Source organism: Petaurus breviceps, unplaced genomic scaffold (genome assembly GCF_028583685.1).
Source record: "Petaurus breviceps papuanus isolate PSGF00001 unplaced genomic scaffold, PetGlider_PUasm1.0 90808, whole genome shotgun sequence".
Taxonomy (NCBI): Eukaryota; Metazoa; Chordata; class Mammalia; order Diprotodontia; family Petauridae; genus Petaurus; species Petaurus breviceps.
Genome location: NW_027187349.1, coordinates 13,024,272 through 13,048,051, shown reverse-complemented (window position 1 = coordinate 13,048,051; position 23,780 = coordinate 13,024,272). Strand labels below are relative to the sequence as shown.

Here is a 23,780-nt window from a genome sequence, read left to right as displayed (position 1 = left end):
TGGCTGGCAAGATGTGCAAACAGAGGAAGGGAAATCAGACTATAGAAACTTTTTGGGGGGACAAAGAATCAAAACATGGAATATGAAGAAGACAACAAGGTCAAAAACTGCTGAATCAAAAGCTTCCAAGAAAAATATGAATTAGTCACAGGCCATGAAGGAACTCAAGAAGGATTTTTGAAAATCAAGTAAAAGAAGGAGAGGAAAAATTGGGAATTTGAGAGAGTGTTCATGAAAAAATGAGTCAACAGCTTGCTAAAGGAGACCCCAAAGTATACTGGAGAAAATAAGACCTTAAAAAATAGATTAACTCAAATGACAAAAGAAGTCCAAAAAGCCAATGAGGAGAAGAATTGGCCAGATGGAAAAGGAACTTCAAAAGTTCACTGAAGAAAATAATTCCTTCAAAATTAGACTGGAGCAAATGGAAGTTAATGACTTTATGAGAAATCAAGATACTACAAAACATTCAAAATAATGAAAAAATAGAAGGTAATGTGAAATATCTCATTGGAAAAATCACTGACCTAGAAAATAAATCCAGGAGAGATAATTTAAAAATTACTGGACTACTTGAAAGGCATGATAAAAAAAAAAACCTAGATATCATCTTTCAAGAAATTATCAAGGAAAAATACCCTGATGTCCTAGAACCAGAGGGTAAAATAGAAATTGAATGAATTTACTGATTGCCTCTTGAAAAAGATCCCCAAAAGAAAACTCCTAAGAATATTAGAGTCAAATTTCAGAGTTCCTAGGTCAAGCAGAAAATATTACAAGCAGTCATGAAGAGAAACAATTTGAGTATTGTGGAAACACAATCAGGATAATACAAAATCTAGCAGTTTCTACATTAAAGGATCAAAGGGCTTGGAATATGATATTCCAGAGGTCAAAGGAGCTAGGATTAAAATCAAGAATCACCTGCCTAGCAAAGCTGAATATAATACTTCGGGGGAAATAAGGTCATTCAACGAAATAGAGGACTTTAAAGCATTCTTGATGAAAAGACTGCAGCTGAACAGAAAATATGACTTTCAAATACAAGAATCAAGAAAACCATGAAAAGGTAAACAGGAAAAAGAAATCATAAGGGACTTCTTAAAGTTGAACTGTTTACATTCCTACATGGAAAGATGATATTTGTAACTCAGGAAATTTTTCTCAGTATGAGGATAGTTGAAGGAAATATGAGTGTCTGTATACACACAGATACATATATATGTATATATAGGTGTGTGTGTGTGTGTGTGTGTGTCATGTGCGTACATGTATACATAGACAGGGCACAGGGTGAGTTGAATATGAAGGGATGGTATCTAAAAACAAAATTCAGAGATGAGAAAGAATATACTGGGAGAAGGAGGAAGGGATAAAATAGGGTAATAAATTCTGGAATTAAAAAAAAATAGTGGTGATAATGGACTAAATTAGGTACAAATTACATTATAGTAAATGACCACAGTAATCTAGATTATGATAAGCCTAAAGATCTAAGTTTTTGGAACAAAAACTCATCATTTGATAAAAACTGCTGGGAAAACTGGAAAACACCTAGGTATAGACCAATATCTCATACTGTATGCCAAGATAAGGTTGAAATGGGTACATGATTTACATATAAAGGGTGATGCCATAGGCAAATTAAAAGAGCGTGGAATAGTTTATGTCAGATTTATGGATAAGGGAAGAATTTAGAACCAAAGAAGACATAGAGAGCATTCCAAAATGTAAAATAGATAATTCTGATTATATAAAAACCAATACAAAGGTTATGGAAGCATACAGGTAGAACCTTTACCACAAATCACTATAACTTGGGACTAAAATTTTAGAAAAGTCTTTCTTGATAATCTAAGAAATGAAACAAGAGCAAGTCCAGAAAAAGCCCAAGATGGAGCTAACACATTTTAAATAGATGGACAATTCTCAACCTGAGTATTATTTATCATATAGGCTTTCTTGAAATGAAAATTTATTGTTATATATTTTGAATCCTCTTAATGCTCTGCTATGCACATGACATGCTTTTTTTTCTTTCTAACTTTGTATTTAAGTTCCAATATTTAAGTTTATGATATCTTTGTTTCTTTTCTCTATTCTCCATGTGTGTTTCTGTTGTATAGTCTAAAATAAAATTTTGAGGAAAAAAAATAAAGTATTTTAAATAATCAACGCTACAGTATTTACTCCTAAAAGTGCATTTCTAAAAATCTCAAGTAGGATAAAAACTAAAAACAATTTAGAAACAGCATAGTTTTCCTAATAAAATATTTTCTAAATGTATAAAGGTACAGTGATTTCCAGTTTAACTATACCTATAAATTACATTTACATAAAATAAAACATTTCGGTTGAGCCTATTTGTCTAACTTTTTCTTTCAAGTGGTGGTAGGAGTGGGTGGTTCAATATAAATTATCTTGCTTCACTTAGCGAAAAACTAAGTTCCATGGCTTGTACCTCTAGCTATGGTCAGTTTTCTAGTAAAAGCATGTAATTAAGTCACAAGATACTCTAGAGAAAAAAGGAAGTATCTATAGAAGAAATCTATTACCAGTATTAGAAAAATACAGCAAAAGTATATATGATTAATGGTAGATTAGTAGAATCATCTTTGCAATGAAATGAAGAATAGCACAGTCTCATGAATCAGATGGAATAAAATCATAACAAATATATAAACACACACAATTTTTAACCCCAAACAAATTGCACCTTACCAAAAAAATTTTCTGTCATTAACAGGAATAGACAAGAATTATTAAAATTCTAAAAGTTTAAGGTACTTACCCAGGTTTATGCCTTGGACCTTTAACCATTAGGCCTCCATCCACAGATCTTTTGGTAATGATATGATCTTGACTGGGGTCTACAAATTTAAATACATGAGATGTCCCAAACTGAACCTTCATGCCACTCTGTAACATAGTTGTCTCAGAGATACGCTGCCCTTCCACATAGGTTTCTGCATCAATACTTCTAGGAGTAACTGTAACAACTCCATCCATATTTGTTAGGTCACAATGGTGAGGCTGAATTCCTGGACCAAATAACTACAAGTAAATGTAAATCAAAAAAATTTAAATCATATGAAAAAATGTATTAAAAAGTTGGTAAACTGTAATTATTTTTCTTTATATGAAATATTATACCAAGGATATTTATGCTTCTGAATTTTTAACAAGAAATACATTACCAAAGTGACAATTCATTTTTATTTACTCTAGAAAATAAATTTGTCTAAAGCTTATTTTCAATATGCATTAATCTTACCTGATATAGTAATGCATTAATGCTTCTTTCTACACAGATTACAATAAAGACAAAACTCCCTAATTCTAATTCAATTATACATTATAATACTTCCACTAACAATGAAACCAAGACAGTAATCGAGATGTAGCTGGATAAAGAAAACTTGGGCTATAAAAGCTAATCTGTTCTTTAAATATATCAGTATAGTATGAATTAAACAATTGGTAGTGAAAGAATAATTTTATTCTACATAGCACTTACCAATAAGATTAACATTTAAATAACACTGGAAGGCCATAACAATCTTTTTTATGTTAGAATTTCAAATCAACTGGGAAAGCTGTCAATAACTTTGCTCACCTGAATAGAGTTGTCATCAAATTTTTCTGTTCCAACTTCAGTGACACTTAACTGAAGACGGTAGAGCTTTGGCTTATCTCTGGAGTCAGAACCATCTGTATGTCAGGAAAATGAAAAAAAAAACCTTCATCTCAAAGCCTATGATAATATATACTTTATACTATCAGACAACTGTCAACAAAAGCTCTACTCCAAATGCTTACATTATGTTTTACAGATGATCCTGGGCTATTGAAGGCTATGCCAACAGAGTAGAAGCTTCAGCAGTTTCTATGATACAGAAAGTTACAGCTTCAGTCTGCTGTTGGAGGATAGGTCTGACTATGTATGGAAAGGATGAATATTACTAAGTTGGTCACTAGGTTTTGAATTCTTCAGTCATGACAAGAAGCAATACAGAACAGCCTTTATGCGTCTGTAATGAATAATGCAGAAATGGGAGTAGAACGTTTTAATCAACCAGATTTTGGGACTACCTACAAACAAAATCAATTTAGCTGTTACAACTCTAAATGTCAGCTTCTTTTCCAACAACCCACAAGTTCCTTCTCACCACAAACAAAATCCAAAAAATAAGGGAGTTACAGGTAAATAGGATGGTTTATAACCTGTTCTTGGAAATGGTAATAACGGAGTTGGTTTGAGGTTCCCACCTATCAGATTGGCTAATATGACAGAAAAGGAAAATGACAAATGCTGGAGGGAATATGGGAAAAGGGGCACACTAATGTACTGCTGGTGGAATTCCAAACTGATTCAACTACTCTGGAAAGAATTTGGAACAATGCCCAAAGTGCTATAAATCTGTGGATACCCTATGACCCAGCAATACTACTACTAGGTCTGTACCCCAAAGAGATCAAAGAAAAAGGAAAAGGACCTTTTGTGTGCAAAAATATTTATAGCAGCTCTTGTGGTGGCAAAGAACTGAAAACTGAGGTGATTATCATCAACTGGGGAATGGCTCAACAATTTGTGGTATATGATTGTGACAGAGCATTATTGTGCCATGAGAAATAATGAGCAGAATCTTGCTTTCAGAAAAACCTGGGAAGACTTATATGAACTGATGCTCCATGAAGCAAAAGGAACCGAGAACACTGTACACAATATCAGCAATGTTGTACGATGATCAACTGTGATTCCGAACAAGCCAATTCTGAAGATTTATGATGAAAAAAAATGCTATCCACCTCCAGAGAAAGGACTGAGGGAGTCTGGACACAGAAGAAAGCACATTTTAAAACTTTATCTTTCTTGATTTTTTTCCCTGGACTTTGTTCTCTTTTGCAACATGACTAACATGGAAATATTTTGCATGACTTGACATGCATAAGCTTTATTAAATTGCTTGCCTTCTCAAGAAATGGGGAGAAGAAGGGATAGAGAGGAATTTGGAAGTCAAACTCTTTAAAAAATGTTCTAAAAAATGTTTACATGTAATTGAGAAAAAATAAAATAAAGAGAGGAAAGGAGGGAGTATAAAGGAATAATTTGGAAGGGATTTCAGTTGGAAGTGATTTGAAGGTATGACCAAACACACACAACACTCTCAAATACACACAAATTTTATAGCTCATTTGGTCATCTATCTTACAATGCTAAAGATGAGTATAAGCAAATGAAAAAACACTCTGAAGATAATTTCTGGTTACATATGAGTGTTTATTACAAACCATAAAGAAGGAAGAAGGGATATTCTCCAAATACGTTAAAATATATCTTAAAACCTGGAAACTACTGGGGCCCCTGAAGTACTACATGAAGTAGAAATAGTGCTCAAAATCAGTAAGACAGGAAGAGAAGCTAGACAAGAATATAAAAAGGGTCCAGGTTGGAGGGGACATTTCTGAAGGTATGGAATGATCAAAGTTAAAATATCGAAAAGAAGAAAATATGAGAGTATCATGGAGAGCATTACTACTGAAAAAAAAGATGATGGAAGGTTCATTAATAACTTTTAACCCAATACCTGACTTTACCTCTACAGAAAAACCTAAATACATATGAAGATGTGAAAATATGAGAAGGGAACACGTATGCTTTGGCAAGCCATATTCAGTACACATCCATAATCACAAAACTGACTCATGTGCAGAGAACAAAAGGTTGCATTCTATTTCTTGAACCAATTATAAAAAAGTATTTGAGTTAGTAGAAGAAAATATCACCTTAAAGAATTAACTTCAGGGGCAGAGCCAAGATGGAGGAGTAGAAGCACGACCTTCCCGCGGCTCCGGCTTCCACCTTCCCCAATCCATGTAAAAAGGGGACTCTAAACAAACTTTGGAGCTGCAGAACCCATAAAATGACACAAAGAAGCTAACCTCCAGCTGAGGACAGCCTGCGGCAGGCCAGCAGGAATCGGCCAGCATAGCGCTCTGGGAGCCAAGCCCAGCCCCAAGCAGAGGCTTTAGCCCCAGGGCAGGCCTGACCAGCCGCCAGCCAGAGGGACTCCAGATCAGCAGCAGCTGTGGCCGTTTCCAGATTTATCAATACATAAATGCGAAGGACAAGGTGAGAGGCCAGTGCAGTCTGGACTTTGGGACCCAGTAAGTGGGAGTGCGTGGCTTCTACCCCCATGGCAAGAAACCGCTGAGATGCCGCCACATGGCGGCTTCAGCTCCTGGCCTGCAGAGTGTAGGGGGACCAAGCACCAGTCTGAGGGGTAATCGCTCTTGCTTTAACCTGCTTGGATCTGGATTGCAGTCTAGGGTGGAGGTCCTGGGGTGTGTGTCCAGCTTGCCAGAGTGTGTGGAGACCTCAGAGAGGGCACCCATCTAATACCTCCGGCAACTGAGAAAACCCCAGCGTTTGGGACCAAAACTCCCCTGTCTGGTGGCAGAGTCCTACTGTGGCAAAAAGCCCAAAAGTCAAATCATTGAGTGGCAAAATGAGTAGGCAAAGGAAACAAAGCAGACAGAAGATTCCAACGTTACATTCCTATTTTGGGGACAAGAAGGAGCAAGGCATGGAACAGGAGGAAAACAGTGAAGTCAGAACTCCTGCACCAAAAGCTTCAAAGGAAAATACAAGCTGGCTACAGGCCATAGAGGACCTTAAGAAGCAGATAAGAGAAGTGGAGGAAAAATTGGGAAGAGAAATGAGAACAATGCAAGAAAATTATGAAATGAGAGTCAACAGCCTGACTGAAGAAAATAATACCTTAAAAAACAGACTGACTCAAATGGCAAAGGAGGCTCAAAAAGGCAATGAGGAGAAGAATGCCTTAAAAAGTCGAATTTGCCAGATGGAAAAAGAATCTCAAAAGCTCACTGAGGAGAATCATTGCTTCAGAATTAGATTGGAGCAAATGGAAGCTAATGACTTTATGAGAAATCAAGATGCTGTTAAACAGATCCAAACAAATGAAAGAGTAGAAGGCAATGTGAAATATCTCGTGGGAAAAACCACTGACCTGGAAAATAGATCCAGGAGAGATAATTTAAAAATTATTGGACTGCCTGAGAGCCATGACCAAAGTAAGAACCTAGAAAGCATCCTCCAGGAAGTTCTCAAAGAAAACTGCCCTGATGTTTTAGTACCAGAGGGCAAAATAGAGGTTGAAAGAATCCACTGATCACCTCCTGAAAAAGATCCCAAAAAGAAAACTCCTAGGAATATTATAGCCAGGTTCCGGAATTCCCAGATTAAGGAGAGAATATTACAAGCAGCCAGGAAGAAACAATTTGAATATTGTGGAAACACAATCAGAATAACCCAGGATCTGCCAGCTTCTACACTGAGGGATCAAAGGGCTTGGAATGTGATATTCCGGAGGTCATGGGAGCTGGGACTAAAACCAAGAGTCACCTACCCAAACAAAACTGAGTATCATGTTTCAGGGGAAAATTTGGTCATTCAGTGGAATAGAGGTCTTTCAAGCATTCTTGCTGAAAAAACCAGAGTTGAATAGAAAATTTGACATTCAGATACAAGAAGCAAGAGAAGCATGAGAAGGTAAACAGGGAAAAGAAATCACAAGGAACTTATCAAAGTTGAACTATTAACATTCCTACATGGAAAAAAAAATAATTGTAATTTATGAAACTTTTCTCAGTAGTTGAAGGGATTAGAAATATATATATATATATGTCTATATATGAGGGTATATATATATGTCTATATATGAGGGTATATGGGCATATGAATACATATGTGAATGTGTATATATATATATATATATATGTTTACAGGTAGACATAGATAGAGGGCACAGGACCAATTTAACAGGAAGGGATGATACTTAAAAGGTGAAATTAAGAGGTGAGAGGAATATGAGAGGAGATGGGGAGAGAGAGATTGGGGCAAACTATCTCATACAGAAGAGGCAAGGGAAAATGGTTACAATGGAAAGGAAGAATAGGAAGGCAAAAAGGAATGGCTCAACCTTATTCCCATTGAATCTGGCTTGAGGAGGGAGTGAAATACACACTAAATAGGGGATCTCACCTTCCAGGAGAATAGGGGGGGAAGGGCATGAGAGGGGGGATGATGGAAGGGAGGGCAGGCTGGGGGGAAGGGAAGTTGGAAGCACCCACTTTTGAAAAGGGACAGGATCAAATTAGAGAATAGAACAAGTGGGAGGTGGGATAGGAGGGAGGGAAATACAGTCAGTCTTTTACAATATATCTACTACGTTATTGTTTTGCATTAGCCGCACATGTACAACCTATACTGAACTGCTTGTCTTCCCAGTGGGGGTGGGTGGCAGGGGGGGGAAGGGAATAAATCTGGAATTGAAAGTTTTAAAATCAAATATTCAAATATATATATATATGTGTGTGTGTGTGTGTGTGTGTGTGTATGTATGTATATATATATATATATATATATATACTATTATTAATACCATCTTAATTAAGAAATTGTAATTAAGAAATAAGATATACAGGCACTGAGGCATAGAGATCCAATGGAAAAGTCGAAAGGGATATGGGAGAGATCAGATTGGAGGTGGAGATATCCTGTGGGACTGCTGTTTTGGGGGGATGGGTGGGGGAAAAAAGGGGAGAAAATTAGTAACTCAAAATCTGGCAGAAACGAATTATGTAAATCAGAAGTTAATAAAGCATTTAAAAAATAAAATAAATAAAAATAAGAATTAACTTCAGTGAGGAAATTTTTCTGTATATTTCTTAAGATCATAAAAAATTCTGTGATAGAGAATGAGAATAACTCTCTGATAATTCTATTTTATATCAAGTGAGGTACAAAACCAAGATACGTACACACGCAAAAGGTATTTTCCACTGTAACAGATGATGTCCATGACAGAGAGTCCAAATGTAAAAATGATTCCCTATAGACAATGAGGTCCTCCAGATACTCGAACTTATAGATGACAATGTATCAAGTACTAGTACACAGTATTTCTAAATAAGGTTTCTAAAATTCTAAAGTTTGGTCAATAACTATTATTGTGATTAAAAATCTACCAGGGAAGCCTAAGTGAAAAAAATTTATTATACATATGCCTTGGACAGTCACTGGAGATAGACAATGAGTCAAAGTCAGAACTGAACAGGACGAAGAAAAGAAAGCTAGAATGCAATTAAGAAAACAGACACAGTGAGTAAGAGCACTGGCCCCAAGAGTCGGGATGACCTGGGATCAAATCCCAGGCTCAGACACTTAGCACCCACCCAGAAACACCTGGCCGTGTAACCTTGAGAAAGTTACTTAACCCCAACTGCTTAAAAAAAAAAAAAAGATTTAATTGTCAGATGTTAACAGCTTTCCTGGTCTCCTGAGTACAAACAGTTTGTTGGAAAAATAAACCTACTAATTACCGCAAGGGAAAAAAAAAATAACCATCACAAAAGCACAAATACCCACATACAGGAAATAAAACATTAAAAATAAAGATGAAAAAGTAGGTAGAGTGTTGAAAACATGGGAAACACACATAAACATACTCTAAATGTGAAGACAAAGTATAAAAATGCCTATTGAGATTTGTAAAATGGCTGGAATTTTTACTATCTAAAACTGAAGTTGAAGATTAAATATGGAACTGCCTTGGCCATGTAAAAGAGCTTATTTACTTGAAATTCCCTATAGAAGTTGAGTTTAAATTAAAAAATTAAACATACATACATACCTACTTGAAAAGCACTTCATTTTGAGTTAGGTAAGTTGATTCCAGTCCACATTCTAATACTACCACCTAAAGCCCTAGGAAACTCATTTAACTTCAGCCATGAAATGGGTGTTGCACTAGATAGGATAATCTATCTCTAAGTTCTCCATTCAGAGAGCTCCTCACTCAATCATGGATAAGAGTTATAAAGTTAGAGAAACACTAATATTTCTTCTTCCATTTCTCTTTCCTTTTCCTACTATCTCAAACACAGAAACCCAGAGGGTGCTATAGGGCTGTACTTTTGTTCATTTATAATAGCTCAGATTCTAAAATCCAACTAATGATAATTTTTTTTTTCTTTTTCAAAATAAATTCCTATCCTATTACACTGGGGACAACTTATAAAGGAGTCCTGAAATATTGTCTAGGAAACCAAAACTGTAAACCTGTTTCCCCCTAAAAGAAATCACAAGTGCTAGTTGGAAAATAAAAAGGTTATTTCCCATCTACTATGAAACAAGACTAAGGCACTTTTAAAATAAAGAGAATGATTCAGTATCACCAAATCATGTTAAATTACTATTTCCTACACAGAAACTGTGAGGAGAATTAGTAAGGGCAGTAAGAGAAGGTTATGAGAAGTGCTTTGCTGTTCAGCTCCTGTTAGCTTAGACTTCTATTCTAGTTCTGTCTGACTGACTCCCGGCCCCTAGTTTTTTTCATTTACTTTTTCAAACTGCTACATTAAACAAGTGTGAAAATAGTAAAAGTACTGCCTTTTTGTTAGCCTTTATAAACAATGAACATAAATGCTATTCATTTAGAAAAGAGAAATATTTTCCATAAATAGACATAGCTCATAGATAGAAAGCAATTTAAGGTGTTGTGAGAGAACATATAAACATGTAGGCCAACAGGAAGTCTTACATCCATCCTCCAAAACATTCTGGGTACTTAGTTGGGAAAATCCACATATAACTCATATTAACTCTGGTAGTACAATTTAAGGAAAAATAAGATGAATCTGTTACTTTATTACATTCTTAATTTCTGTAAGTAACCAATAAAAAAGAAATAATTATTTTCCTTCCATTATTCTTAATGTGAAAATGAGAACACAAAGATAAACTTGTTCAAGTACAAAATTAGATACACAAAAACCAAAATGGGCAACAAGTAATGTCTGGAAAAATTTATTGAAATTTTAAGCTTCTGGTTTATTATCTCCAATTTATGCTGTATGTATTATTTGTATATGTGTTTGTGTGTTTTCTTCCCAACTAGACTGTAAGCAAAACTCTTTTGCTTTTGTTTTCTTAGCCCCTAGCACAATGGCACATAGTAGGCGCTTAGTAAAAGTTAATTTGCTGACTTCACAGATTTCTGATAAATCAGGATTACTGCTTTGCACAGAACTAATAAACTTTCAGGTTTATGCAGGAACCTAAGGATATAAAAATTGTGGTTATTAAAAAAAATGAATATTTTGTCCTTTGACATGGAAACAATGTATGGCTGCCTAAAGAAAACATTTGAAAATTCCAGCATAATTTAAAAGCTACATGGAATAGGGTTAATATATCGAAAGGCAAGAAAGTATATGTTAGAAAATAAACAGAATTCATCTCTGAAATTCTTCTTCAGCTTTACCAAGGTGATGAAAGAATTAGACTGATTTGTTATGAGAGACAAAATAAATCAGGAGAAATTCTGCACTTTCCACCCCATCATGCAGTCAATTAAAATTTGAAAGCTGAGTAACTTTCAAACCTGCAAACACCAAGAGTTGGAACAAAAGACAGCCAAAGATAGCTCCCAAAGTTGCAATTGCAACAAACAAGTGACATTTGTACACACATAGCACATTAAGGTTTTGCAAAGCATAAATCTCATTTGAGATACACATCCCTATAAAGTAAGTAAAACAGACATTATTACCCTGACAGTCACTTTGTAACTTGCCCAGGGTCAAAGAGCTAATAAACCCAGAAACAGGATCTGAACTCAAATATTTTGCTGATGACAAGATCTGCCTTCAATCCACTGCACCACTACCTTTCTGCTTCTCAGCTAATTAATCATCCCCATGAAGCAAAGTCACCTTTTTAACTAATGAGCTCCCATTATATACTTCAAGTGAGAAGGAACCTTAAGAGATCATGAAGTCTAAACCCTCCATTCTATGGATTAGAAAATTGGTCTGGAATGGTTAAGATACCTGGCCAAGAACATACAGATCCCTATCAAGTTCTAGTCAGATAACAACAAAAAGTCATGACTTAAAGTTATTTTTAAAAGTTACCTATGGAACATGTAATTAACTTTGAAAAATGATCACAGAACATTCTTTTACATCTATTTCAGTACATTATCCAAGATGACTGGTTAGTGATATGGTTAATAAAAGTAGTATTAAACATTGAATTACCTTCATAAGTGTGATAGCTGTAGTAGGCAAAGTGATTCCTTCTGCCTGGGGTTAAGAACACATGCACAGGACCCAGGTGAAGGCAGCATCAGCAGGACAGATACCATGCAGTACATGCAGAAGGGGGAAGAAAAAGAAAAGACAGGAAAGGGTGAAACTGTAGTGAGACAACACTTAAATTCAATTTTATAGGATGAAAAAGTGCATTTTGCCCCCACCAGTTTTCAAAATTGCAAAGACTTGAACAACAGTACTCCAAAAAAACAGTGGATGAACTGTTTCTAATGGTGTTGTAGAAACCAACAGGCAAGCTATTAAAGCAAACACTGAGACAATCGGTCAGTCACCAAGCAATACACAAAAGCAACAGTTAGTTTACCACATAAGAAATTCTCTTACTAATTTTCAACTCTTCACTAGCTGTCCAATAAATATTTTGATCCAAAACCAGAAGAGAAATAATTCTTTATCTCCCCTCCCCAATAATCCATGCAAAAAAACCTCTGAACAAAATCTAAATTTTCTATCTAGTCACAGGCTCTTAAATCTACCACGGTTGACCATATGCTTAACTGAAAACAAAGAAATAACATAGATGCTACTACATAAGGGAGCATCATCAAGGTTAACAGACCAACAAGAGCTTCTTTCTTAAAAAGTAAGTTGCTTTATTCAATATGGAGGTTGGCATCATATTGGATAGTTTAGCCGGAATGGAATCGCCTGGCTAGAAACAGTAATTAGAAAGAAAGGTGTTTTGTTACTATGTTTATTTTTTGCTGCACTATGTCATGATTTAGTAAGAAGATTGAGCTAAACTTAAAATATGTCCTTAAATTCTATGTAGTTATAAACCTCTACCTGTATAGGAAGTCAATTTTAGCAAAGAGTATTATATTACATGAAATTATCATTAAAAGTTACATATATCTTATTACTTGATGAACTGGAAGCATTATCAGTAGACTGATGTACAAATCTAAGATGCACCAAATTTTTATTATATTTAAAGTAGTAGTAAACAGTATACTAAATTCTCCACACTTACCATAAGAATGCCCCTAAAACTGGTCAAACTTAAATCCTCTCATCCCCAATCAATTTTAGATTAGCAAACTGTCTACAATGAACATGAACTTAAGCAGGTTTAGGCTCTAGGGATATACAATTTCAATATAAGCTTATTTTTTAAAGAAATGGATAAAGTCTGCTTCCAAAAATTTATCTATTTCCAAAAGACAAACAGAAATGTATGGGAACCATCCATAGCTATGTTCCACTCTATTAGCTCAGATGACTAAGAAAGTATTTTCCAACCAGAAATGTTCAGATATGGTTCCAAAGAGTCTAAATAAGCACTACATTTTATATATATATGACTAAATACTACATTAAAGTTACTAACTAAAAAAATTCAGGAGAAAACATCACCAATTAACATATATAATACATAGACATATTTTTTAAGCCTAATCTTTTCTTAAATAACTAAAAAACTAGGTAATACAAGAGTTATTACCTAGAGTCACACCACCACTGTTTCAAATATTGTAAGCCATAAGCACTTCCCTTTAATAGGTTTTTTTTTTTTTTTTTGCTTTTTGGAGGGCAATTGGGGTTAAGTGACTTGCCCAAGGTCACATGGCTAAGTTTTTGTGTTAAGTGTCTCAGGCCGAATTTGAACTCAGGTCCTCCTGACTCCAGGGACGGTGCTCTATTCACTGCACCACCTAGCCGCCCCCCTTTAATAGTTTTTTGGGAAAAAACAAAAAAACTGAAATTAGGTGAAATGAGGTTTTGGGGGGAAGTTAGTACCAAAGGAACAGTGTGATAGGTGAGCAATCAGGTGAATCCTATCACAGAAGTTAGGATCTAATGTATTAAAATTGTTATTGGGAAACAACAGAACTCTTGTATATGATATATAGTAACCTATCATCAGAAGATTTCCAAATCAAACACAGAATCTATTAGATAACAAATCAGTCAAATCCAGACTGCTTTGGAAATAAATCTATGTAGCCCAGAACATGAGATATAGTTCTTACTCTCAGAGTTAATTCTCACATAAAAAATAATTTGGTACTAACAATTTATAATTACTAGTCAGATTTAAAGGCAGGATTCCAGATATAATAGTGCTTCTAGAATAAAACTTGTAGAACCAAATATGGAAGAAATATATGTGTCTATGTATCAAAATACATAACTATATTTATATACATACATACACTATATTTATATTTTACATTATAGGCATGTAAAACAGTGAGAATATAATTCTCAACCATGTAGCAACCTGGTGGTATAGTGTTAGTTTTTCAAAGTGTAAAGTACAGACATTAGACAAGTATGAAAATAGCCAGCAGATCATTAAAGAGAAAAACAAAAAGTCAAGAACATTTGATTACAATTTCTTAAGCCTAAATGTGTACATTTCATAAAACTAATATATCGATCAACATATGGGCACACTTTTTCTTTAGATACTATCTAAAGTAGATAGTATAAATGAAAACTGATTCACATATGTAGCACATATTTAACAAAATACCACTAGTATAAAATCAGGTCTACAAAAGAGGTAATTTTTCAGTAAATATCTAAAAGACCTTCCCTTCCTACACTTTGTCAAAGATATAATTTTAGAAACATGTCTATTAATGAGGAACAGCCAGTATTTAACACTAAACAGTAAATATTTAACAAATTGCCTGGAGGAGAGGGATAGAACATAGGACATATTTTAAATTTAATCTGCATTTTAAACATTTTCTGCATCATTTTCTTAAGTTTCTGCAAATTGATCTGTGAAGTTTGGGTTCAGTCAAAGGGTTCAATTGAGGGCCACAGGTAGCTGCAAGTTCCCAAGTTCCCCACTCCAGATAATCAACAGAATAATAAATCAAAACCCCTGACTTTTAGTGTTTGTTCATTTTTGAGTTGCAAATAGTCTCAACACCCTAACAATCCAGTAGACATGGACTCCAGCACACACCAGAACAATATTAAACCCAACACATTATATGGTTTTTAGGAATTGTTTATATAAATAAAAATTAGGGTATATTTCTTTCTTTTGTTTGGGAAAAAAAACAATCTGCTATTTTATTCACTTTTCAAGCAGGTTTTTGCTGCAAAAAAATGACTTAATTCATGTCCTATAATGCTCTAAGAGCAACAGTCTTCTGTTTCCCTGTGGCATACACATGTTATTTCAATGCAGTACAACAAAATCCTTACAAATACTGAGAAATAAGAAGCACTATTTTGTTGTAAAACTTCAGTTTGACCTCACAGGAAAAGTTTTTATATAATGCCTATTAAAAACGAATTTGACAGTCAAGAGACTGAGTCAATGCACAGAAAAAGGTTACAATAAGCACATTTGTGTAAGCCAAAGCACTTACCTGGGCTTAATTCTACCAAATATGGCAGTTTTTCAGGTGGGAGTGAAGAACCATAGCCCGACCCATCAGCTCTTTCCTTCCCCTTTGGTGGTTTTCCATCCACTTGCTTCTTCAGTTTCTTTGGGATATAATCAGGTGGCCTCCTCTTCAACTGAAAGACTAAAATTCCTAGGGAAAAAAGTATAAAATTCACTAAGTTTCAGGTCACTCTTGACAATATACTATGGAAGCTGATCTCCAAAAATTCTAGCATAACTTTCTAAGGACTTCACACTGAATAACTCTTTACTTTGATTTATCACATTCACTGATTATATAAAACATTTTTAAAAATAATGGCCTGAGCTTTTAAAACAATTTTAAGGTTCTAATAATAGTTAAATTATTGAAAATCAAATTATCAGTCTTAGTTGATAATATATACTAGAAAGGCATTAAATTAGAAAAATTTGACATCAGAATTCTTTTATCAGTTTTAATACTTTATCACGCAAGCATTTCACAGAATTTCAACTATATGGCAATTAAGAGATCTACCAAATAACTAAGGCTTTGAGAAATTAAATGACCTCCCCAAGTAATTATATACAATGAGTTGATGGCAGAACATGACTAGAACCCTAGTTCTTGAACCCCAGCCTTTGTATTCGCATTATTGAGTTCTTTTCATTATAGAGTCTGATTATTTAGTTTTCCAAGTATCATGAATTCTGAATAACTCAGAATTACTGAAGATTTGTGAAAGAATATTTTTCGTATGATATTATCTTATTTGTAACAGAAGGTTTTTTTCTGAATATTTGCTTCAAGGGCCACTCATGAAACTCTCAAATTCTCTTTATGGACATGATACCTTTTGTTGGCTACCCTTCTTTCAAATTCCTGGTGTCCAGGAAGATTACAAGACACTACATAGCAGCTAAGGAGTATAGTAGATAAAAGTGCCATACCGTGGAGTTAAGACGATCTGAGTTCAAATCCTACCCCACAGCTACGGGACCCATCGGTCAGTCACTACTTACTCTCTTCACCCTCAATTTTGCTGCTGCCAACTACTAAGCAAGAATAATAATAGCACCTTCCTTAACAAAGTTACAATAACAATTTTAAAGGCAGCTAGGTGGCTCAGTGGATAGAATGCCATGTCTGAAGTCCAGAAGACTCATCTTCATGAGTTCAAATCTAGCCTAAGATACTTACTAATTGTATGACCCCGGGCAAGTCACTTAACCCTGTCTGCCTCAGTTTCCTCATCTGCAAAACGAGCAAACCACGCCAGTATCTTTGCCAAGAAAACCCCAAATGGGGTCAAGAAAAGTCAGATACAACTGAACAACAACAAATCCCACAAGGTTGTTGTGAGGATCAAATAAGATAAAATGTAAAGCACTTTGTAAACTTGCAAGTGCTCTATATTAGCTAGCTATTATTATCACATTAACATGATATACTCAAAACACATTACATAAACCAATGACCACATCGTACCAAATGACAGAAACAACTTAAATTCAGATTATTCACATATCATATAAATTCTTCTATTCGAAAATTAAAGCCTTGCACAACCTGGCCCCCATCTATCTTGCCAACTTTACAGGACACAATCCACAAACCATGATCTAGCCAAACTGGCTTTCTTGGCTCCTTATACATAATCCTTTATCTCCTGTCTTTCTGCCTATGTGCTGACAGTTGTCCAAACCTGGAATTCACTTCTTATCCACCTCTCTTTCTTCCAGATATGATGCTCCAGCACCATTTTTCCTACATTAAGCTTTCACTGATGTCCCCAACTGCCAGTGCCCTCACTCTGGACCTCTCTTGTATTTAACTACTTTATATTTATTATAATGTGTTTTATTACATTTATAAATATTCTATATACACTTATATGACTATCTGTTCTCTCCTTAATTAGAATATAAACTTTTAGAAATAGTTTTATTCTTTGAATTTGTATGATCAACACCTAGCACAGTATTTGACACATAATTTGACACATGTAATAAATGGTTGTTGACTGACTGAGCAATTCACTCTAAACAGTGCCGCACAATCCTGAATAACAACTAATTTAACTGTTTACAATATAAACTAAACTACTAACAGCAAAAAGAAATACCTTTGTCACTTGGCCATTCCCTGAAGATCTGTAGGGGGCATTCATCATCATCCAAGATTACTTCTTTAGCACCTTTTTCATCTGAATGTTGGCCTCCAGGGGGAAGCATAACCTATGAGAAAAACAGCTATGAAGATCTACCAGTAAAATTACCTGTCATCAATAGACAAGAAATAGAATCATATATTTAGTATGGCTTATCTTCTGGTAAACAGGAGTTTTACTTAAGCAAACAGTACACTATTTGATTCTCATTTTACTTCTCACTTACAAAAAAGCGAAGAGCAGTAATGGCCTCAAAAAGCAAGCAGGTCAAATGGTCATCAGTATTACAATTCCATGTTAAAATGTGATTAAAAGCCTAATCATATGTATTATTTTTTAAAAGTTGCTTGTTTCCTTCTCATAACTTTACAGTTGACCTCTATGCAAATAATTATTATCCTAAAAATGATACAGACTTTCTGGGTCATGTGAGCAACAGGATGGCAGACTAGACATTTTCTCCCATTCTCAAGCCTCTCCAAAACAGAAATTATGCAACAAAGATAAAGCAACTTGAGCTGTCACCACCATCTAGGCCACCTAGAATCCAAAGAAGGTAAAAAGAACCCTCTGCCCCACCCCACCTCCCAAAAAAGCCCTGAGTTCACTAAGCCTCTCTCCCTCTCCCACCTCCTACACTACCCCACAGAAGCTACACTAGCAGACCCAAGGACATGACACAAACTTCCATCAAAATCTACCCCGGTAACCTGGTACCTTTCCCTTTTTCTTGCTTTTTTGGAGGGGGGAAGGTAAGGCAATAGGGGTTAAGTGACTTGCCCAAGGTCACACATCTAGTGTCTGAGAAAACATCTGAACTCAGGTCCAGGTCCTGACTCCAGGGCCAGTTGCTCTATCATTGTGCCACCTAGCTGCCCTGAAAAATTGAAGATGTGCAAAGGAGCTGGAAGGGGGGCTCCACTAACTAATGTTCCTATTACTAAAAAGAGGTAACAACTTTACAATGGACAAGGTCTGAAGGAATTGGTGCTTGCAAAATCAGAGGAAGGGGAGTATATGTGGACCCCCTGGAGGCAACTGGCAGGGTAGGAAAGCATGGACACAAGGAAATTTCCAAGCAAATATAGGAAATAAAGTAAACTAGAGATGGTATAAATCAGTGGTGGGCTGCAGGACCTGCAGCCTTGAGGCCACATGTGGCCCTCTAGGTACTCAAGTGTGGTCCTATAACTGAATCCAAACTTCACAGAACAAGTCTTTCAGTTTGGACTCAGTCACAAGGTCACACTTGAGGACCTAGAGGGTCATGTGGCCTCAAGGCCACAGGTTCCCCATCCCTGATAGGATATGATGGGGGAAGGGCCCTATCATGGGGTAGTGTTAGGTCATGCAATGGATGAAGTTCCTAGCCTGGTTAGGAAGACGTGAGTTCAAATGTATACTCAGATACTATGTGACCCAGGGTGAAATCACTTAACCACTTTTGCCTCAGTTTCTTCATCTGTAAAATGGGTCATAACAATAGCACCTACCTCCTCTCACAGTTGTTGTAAGGATAAAGTAATAATTGCAAAGCATTTAGCACAGTGCCTGGCACAGACTAAGTGCTATAGAAAGGTTAGCTATATATAATACAACCTTAACCTTAAAGACCATACTTTTAAACACAAGATTAGAGAAGAGCTCATATTCTTCTCAGTCACATGTAGATGTATCCACCCAAGCAATTACAGAGGATAATACTGATAATTGATTCTTTGAAATTGAAACATTTCTGCACATACAAAATTAATACACCTATATAATGCACCTAAGATAGAGAAGCAGTCAAAAGAGAAACTATTTTTGCAAATTTCTGACAAGAGTTTGATATCTAAGACATATAAAAAGTGTTTTAGATAGATAACACCAAATAGGTAAGTGGATAAAGGATATGAACATTCAATTTTCAAAAGAAATGCAAACTATTAAGCACAGAAAAAAATGCTCCAAAACACAAAAAATAAGGGATATGCAAATCAAAACAACCTGGAAATTTCAATGGATCACACTAAACAAGGGAGAAACAAATAACGGAACTCAATAACTGATCTTGAATAAACAAGAAAATATAAATTACCTAACTCCCTATTTGATAAAACCTAATGGGAAAACTGGAAAGCAATATGGCAGAAGATGAGGCTTTGAGCAATACTTTACAGCATATTTCACAATATATTCTAGAGACATGTGGCCTTTATATTAAAAAACCTATCATGGGGGAGGGAAGAGTGGATATGCATCATTCTTAGCTATCAGTAGGAGATATATTCTTATACAAACAAGGGATAGAACAAATTGTAAAAGATAAAATAGGAACTTTGATTACATGAAAATGAAAAATCTCAGCACATAAAAAAATAATGCTCCCTAGTAGAAGGGAAGTGGTTGAATGTGGTCAGAGAAGGAGAATTTCTCTCTCATAAGAGTTTGAAATGAAACATGTCCATGTCTGTGTCTATGGTCTGTCTATGTTTATAACCCAAAGTTATTCCCAATAGATAATAAGTGGTCAAAGAATATGATTCAGTTTTAGCCTCCAGCCCAGAAATGATGCCTGTAAAGGAAAAACCAGGAGAGGAATCCCCGATCAAAGAATATCCTACCATTCCATTCCAAATATGCAGGGCCTCCGTGTCAGCTAAATAGTAGTTGCTAAGCAGCAGACTTAACAGGGACAAGCCAATAGGTCTTGCTCAGGCCCAAACCTGGGTCTAAAACTAGCAGAGCTCAGGAGAACGATGCAAAAGGACAAAAAATTCAGTCCATACATTTCCCCCAGAGGTGCTAAGGCCAGCCATAACATACAGAAAGAGCAAAGTCAACAAATGACCTGGAAGAATGAGCAAAATGAATCTCACCATAAAAAGCTAATAAGACAACAGGAAAACTCAAGACATAATCCCAAAAGAAGAAAATATCTCAAGAACAGAGACAAGTTTCTAAGGGGGAAAAAAAAAAACCAACAGTTTAGACACACATCTAATCAGAATGCCTGGAAGCATGAGCAAGAGTATTAAGAACTGCTAAACTATGATTTTAAAAATCAAAAAGAAATCAAAATCGGTAGGGGAAAAAATTAGAGAAGAAATGAGATCTATGGAAGAAAGATATGGAAAGAGAATTAACTTAGAACAAGAGGTACAAAATGTTATCCACGAAAATGTTTCAATGGGGATTTTTTTCTCAAGTACATATTGGATTAAATGGTGGCTGAAGCCCCTTCCAATTATTAAATCATGTGTCTTAATATCATCACCCATAAAATCCAACAGATTGTTTTCTTGCTGTGGCTATGTTCCTAGGAATATATCCTTGCTGCTTCCATCAATCTCCAAAACAGAGCTAGTCTTCATTTTTGTAGCACCATGCAAATTTTAAAGCATTACATATTTGCTAGTTGTTAATATCATTTACTACTAAAAAGATTAACAATGAAGTTACAAAATAATCTTCATCTATGTTTTTGATGATGAAGAAAAAGTATTTATGCATTGCTTTTTAGCTAGTTTGCTACCCTTAGGAACCAACATTCTCCCTTAGTACATGGAGATCCTTCACAAATTTAAAACCCACAGCCCACATTCCTTTTTTCTCTTCTCAAGTATTCCTAGGGTCACCTCCTTAACAAATATTAACATTTTGTGCTCTTTTTTTTTTTTTTTTAAGCAATTGGGGTTAAGTAACTTGCTCAAGGTTACACGGCCAGTTATTTCTGGGTGTGGTGCTGAGTGTCTGAGCCCAGGATTCGATCTCCAGGTCTTCTCAACACTGGAGCCGGTGCTCTTACTTGCTGTGCTACCTGGCCGCCCCAAATATTAACATTTTGTAAAGATATTTTACAAGTTATCTACAACATTAGAAAATGATATTTCCCCAACCTTTACAGCTAAGTCTTTACCCCAAGAGATTAGTGCCAATTTAATCACTTCTCCATCATGTGAAAAGATCATTGTTTTATAGACTGCTTGGGTTTAGACCCACAGGAACTAGTAGTAAGATGGTAAAGTAAATAAACCTTAACAGATGATCTTGTGAAAGTTTAATTTTAGCTGTATATATTGGGTAATTTAGCATAATTAAAAAACCATTTCAAAACCAAATAAACCTACTGAAACGCCAATTTTAAGTATATGCAACAAATTTCAAACTTAACTGAAGGTGATTAAGGGATCATAGTAAAAATGACTAATATCTTAGCAAATGTTTTACAAACATCAGCAGAGCACTCCACACACAGTAGATACTTAATAAAACTTTGTTGAATTGTCTCACATTTTATGGACATAAAAATTTCACTGTACAAAATGAAAACTGGAAAAGACTGTAACATGACCACCAGTAGCAAAGGTTAAACACAGATTTAAGGAGACGTTGGTTTTATAATTTGCATTTCAGAGACAGGCATGATGACTTTAATATAATTATGTAATATTATAAAGGCCTTCCTTGGTGCAAAAATTAAAAAGAAAAGTTAATTGGCTAAGTAAAGGTCAATCATTTAAGCTTTCCCAAAAGATACTTCACTTTCCATTGACAAGACACATTCTTCAAAATTTAGACAACCGAAAAAACAAAAATTCTGCCACTAATATCATATTCTTATTTTTACTCAGTTTTCTTATTTTATCAATGCCTTTTCTCTTCAAATTCTAGGACAGTAACACCAAGAACATGAGGTTTGGAAAATGCTTTGCATACTTGTGATTCTCCAGGAAAATAGAGAAGTCAGCTATCACTGTGATTGATAATTATTAAGAGATTTTTACAGGTAGCTCATTATTCAGCATGGAAAAGTTACATATCATTCTGCAACTTAGTACTGAATATGCTGGGCAAACTTCTGGTGAGATCCTTCAGTTAAGAGGGTTACAGATATACTACTAGAAATTAAGGATATGGTATGACACTCAGATAAACTGAGTATGTATCAAACTTTGGATATTTGGAAGCCACTAATTCATGTGAATAAGCAAAATGAAATCTCTATAGATATTTTAATCCCTATAAAGTCACAAGAGAAAGCAATCCTTTATGCATAAACATTTCTAGTCTACCAAATTCCAACTATCCAGAAAGCCTTATCAGATGGTTTAAAGCAACTCTTAAAAAAATTTTCCAGCTTAAATGCAATTTTTTTTGGTATCAGTGATGCTGACACAATGTGGTTACTTACACGGGCAACGCAATAATCCTTGGGGTTTTCTTTTTCCAGACCATATTTTTCTAAAGCTTCAACCACAGCGAAATCTGCAGTATCCGTGGTTGACAGCAAGATTGTCTTGTATGGGATGTTTGGTTTTAAACTATCTGCATAAATCCTCAGTGTTCCACCTGTAAAGAAAAAAATTAAGTCTAAGTAATATAACCCCAAAATCCTTAAACCATTATTCCAAAGGTCCACAAATATCTGTAATGCTAATATATCCCAAAACTTGAGCAAACCTTTGCAGTGAGATCTATTATAATGATTTTTGCCAAAGCAGATTACTAATGGTACCACAGAACAGCCAATGCTAAGTTTCTGAATGTTATTTTCTGAGCAATTTTATTCTAAGCATAACAATAATAATTTACATAATGAAAGGAATTATTGTTTTATTATCAGCAAATGTTTTATGACTGGGAAGAATGTTGAATGCTTAACAACTCTGTTTTTCTTTCAGTTAGCTTGAGTTTATATTGTGGCAGACTCAATTAATCATATTTTCACTTTAAAGAATTATGATAGTTGCTTTAAGTTTGCCTTGTTTTGAAATGTCTGATAAGTTTATGGAACTACAGAAACATGCCTTTAAATTTTTTTAAATATACATTTCCTATCAGGATAAATCAAAATCAATTCAAAGCAGAGCTTTAGTTAACATCCTATTTTTTTTTCTTAGTATCTGGTACTCAAATAAGGCTTATGTATATAAGCATCAGTTCCACTTATTAATATATTTGATCTTCTTTGTCTATTCAAATTTCCCAATTTTATCTGATTATGTATCATTCCAAAAACAGTATTCATCAATTCCCCAGCCACTGAAAGGGAATAAAAATGGCCCTCTACATGTAACATGTAATGA

The 23,780-nt window shown here is 35.1% G+C and overlaps 1 protein-coding gene across 21 annotated transcripts in view; it reads right to left on the bottom strand.

Annotated features, from left to right (window-relative positions):
- Positions 1 to 23,780, bottom strand: part of AFDN (afadin, adherens junction formation factor) — a 183,421-nt gene that overhangs the window by 84,478 nt on the left and 75,163 nt on the right. For 16 of the 21 annotated variants that reach the window (XM_069070432.1, XM_069070429.1, XM_069070434.1 and 13 more), the window contains exons 6-11: positions 22,886 to 23,043; positions 17,665 to 17,776; positions 15,540 to 15,707; positions 12,130 to 12,174; positions 3,617 to 3,711; positions 2,792 to 3,054 (exon numbers count right to left, since the gene is read on the bottom strand). In XM_069070432.1, coding sequence (XP_068926533.1) covers positions 2,792 to 3,054; positions 3,617 to 3,711; positions 12,130 to 12,174; positions 15,540 to 15,707; positions 17,665 to 17,776; positions 22,886 to 23,043 — 841 coding nt within the window. The remainder of the gene's footprint in view (positions 1 to 2,791; positions 3,055 to 3,616; positions 3,712 to 12,129; positions 12,175 to 15,539; positions 15,708 to 17,664; positions 17,777 to 22,885; positions 23,044 to 23,780) is intronic. The other 5 variants (XM_069070435.1, XM_069070436.1, XM_069070445.1 and 2 more) reach the window with 1 other exon arrangement.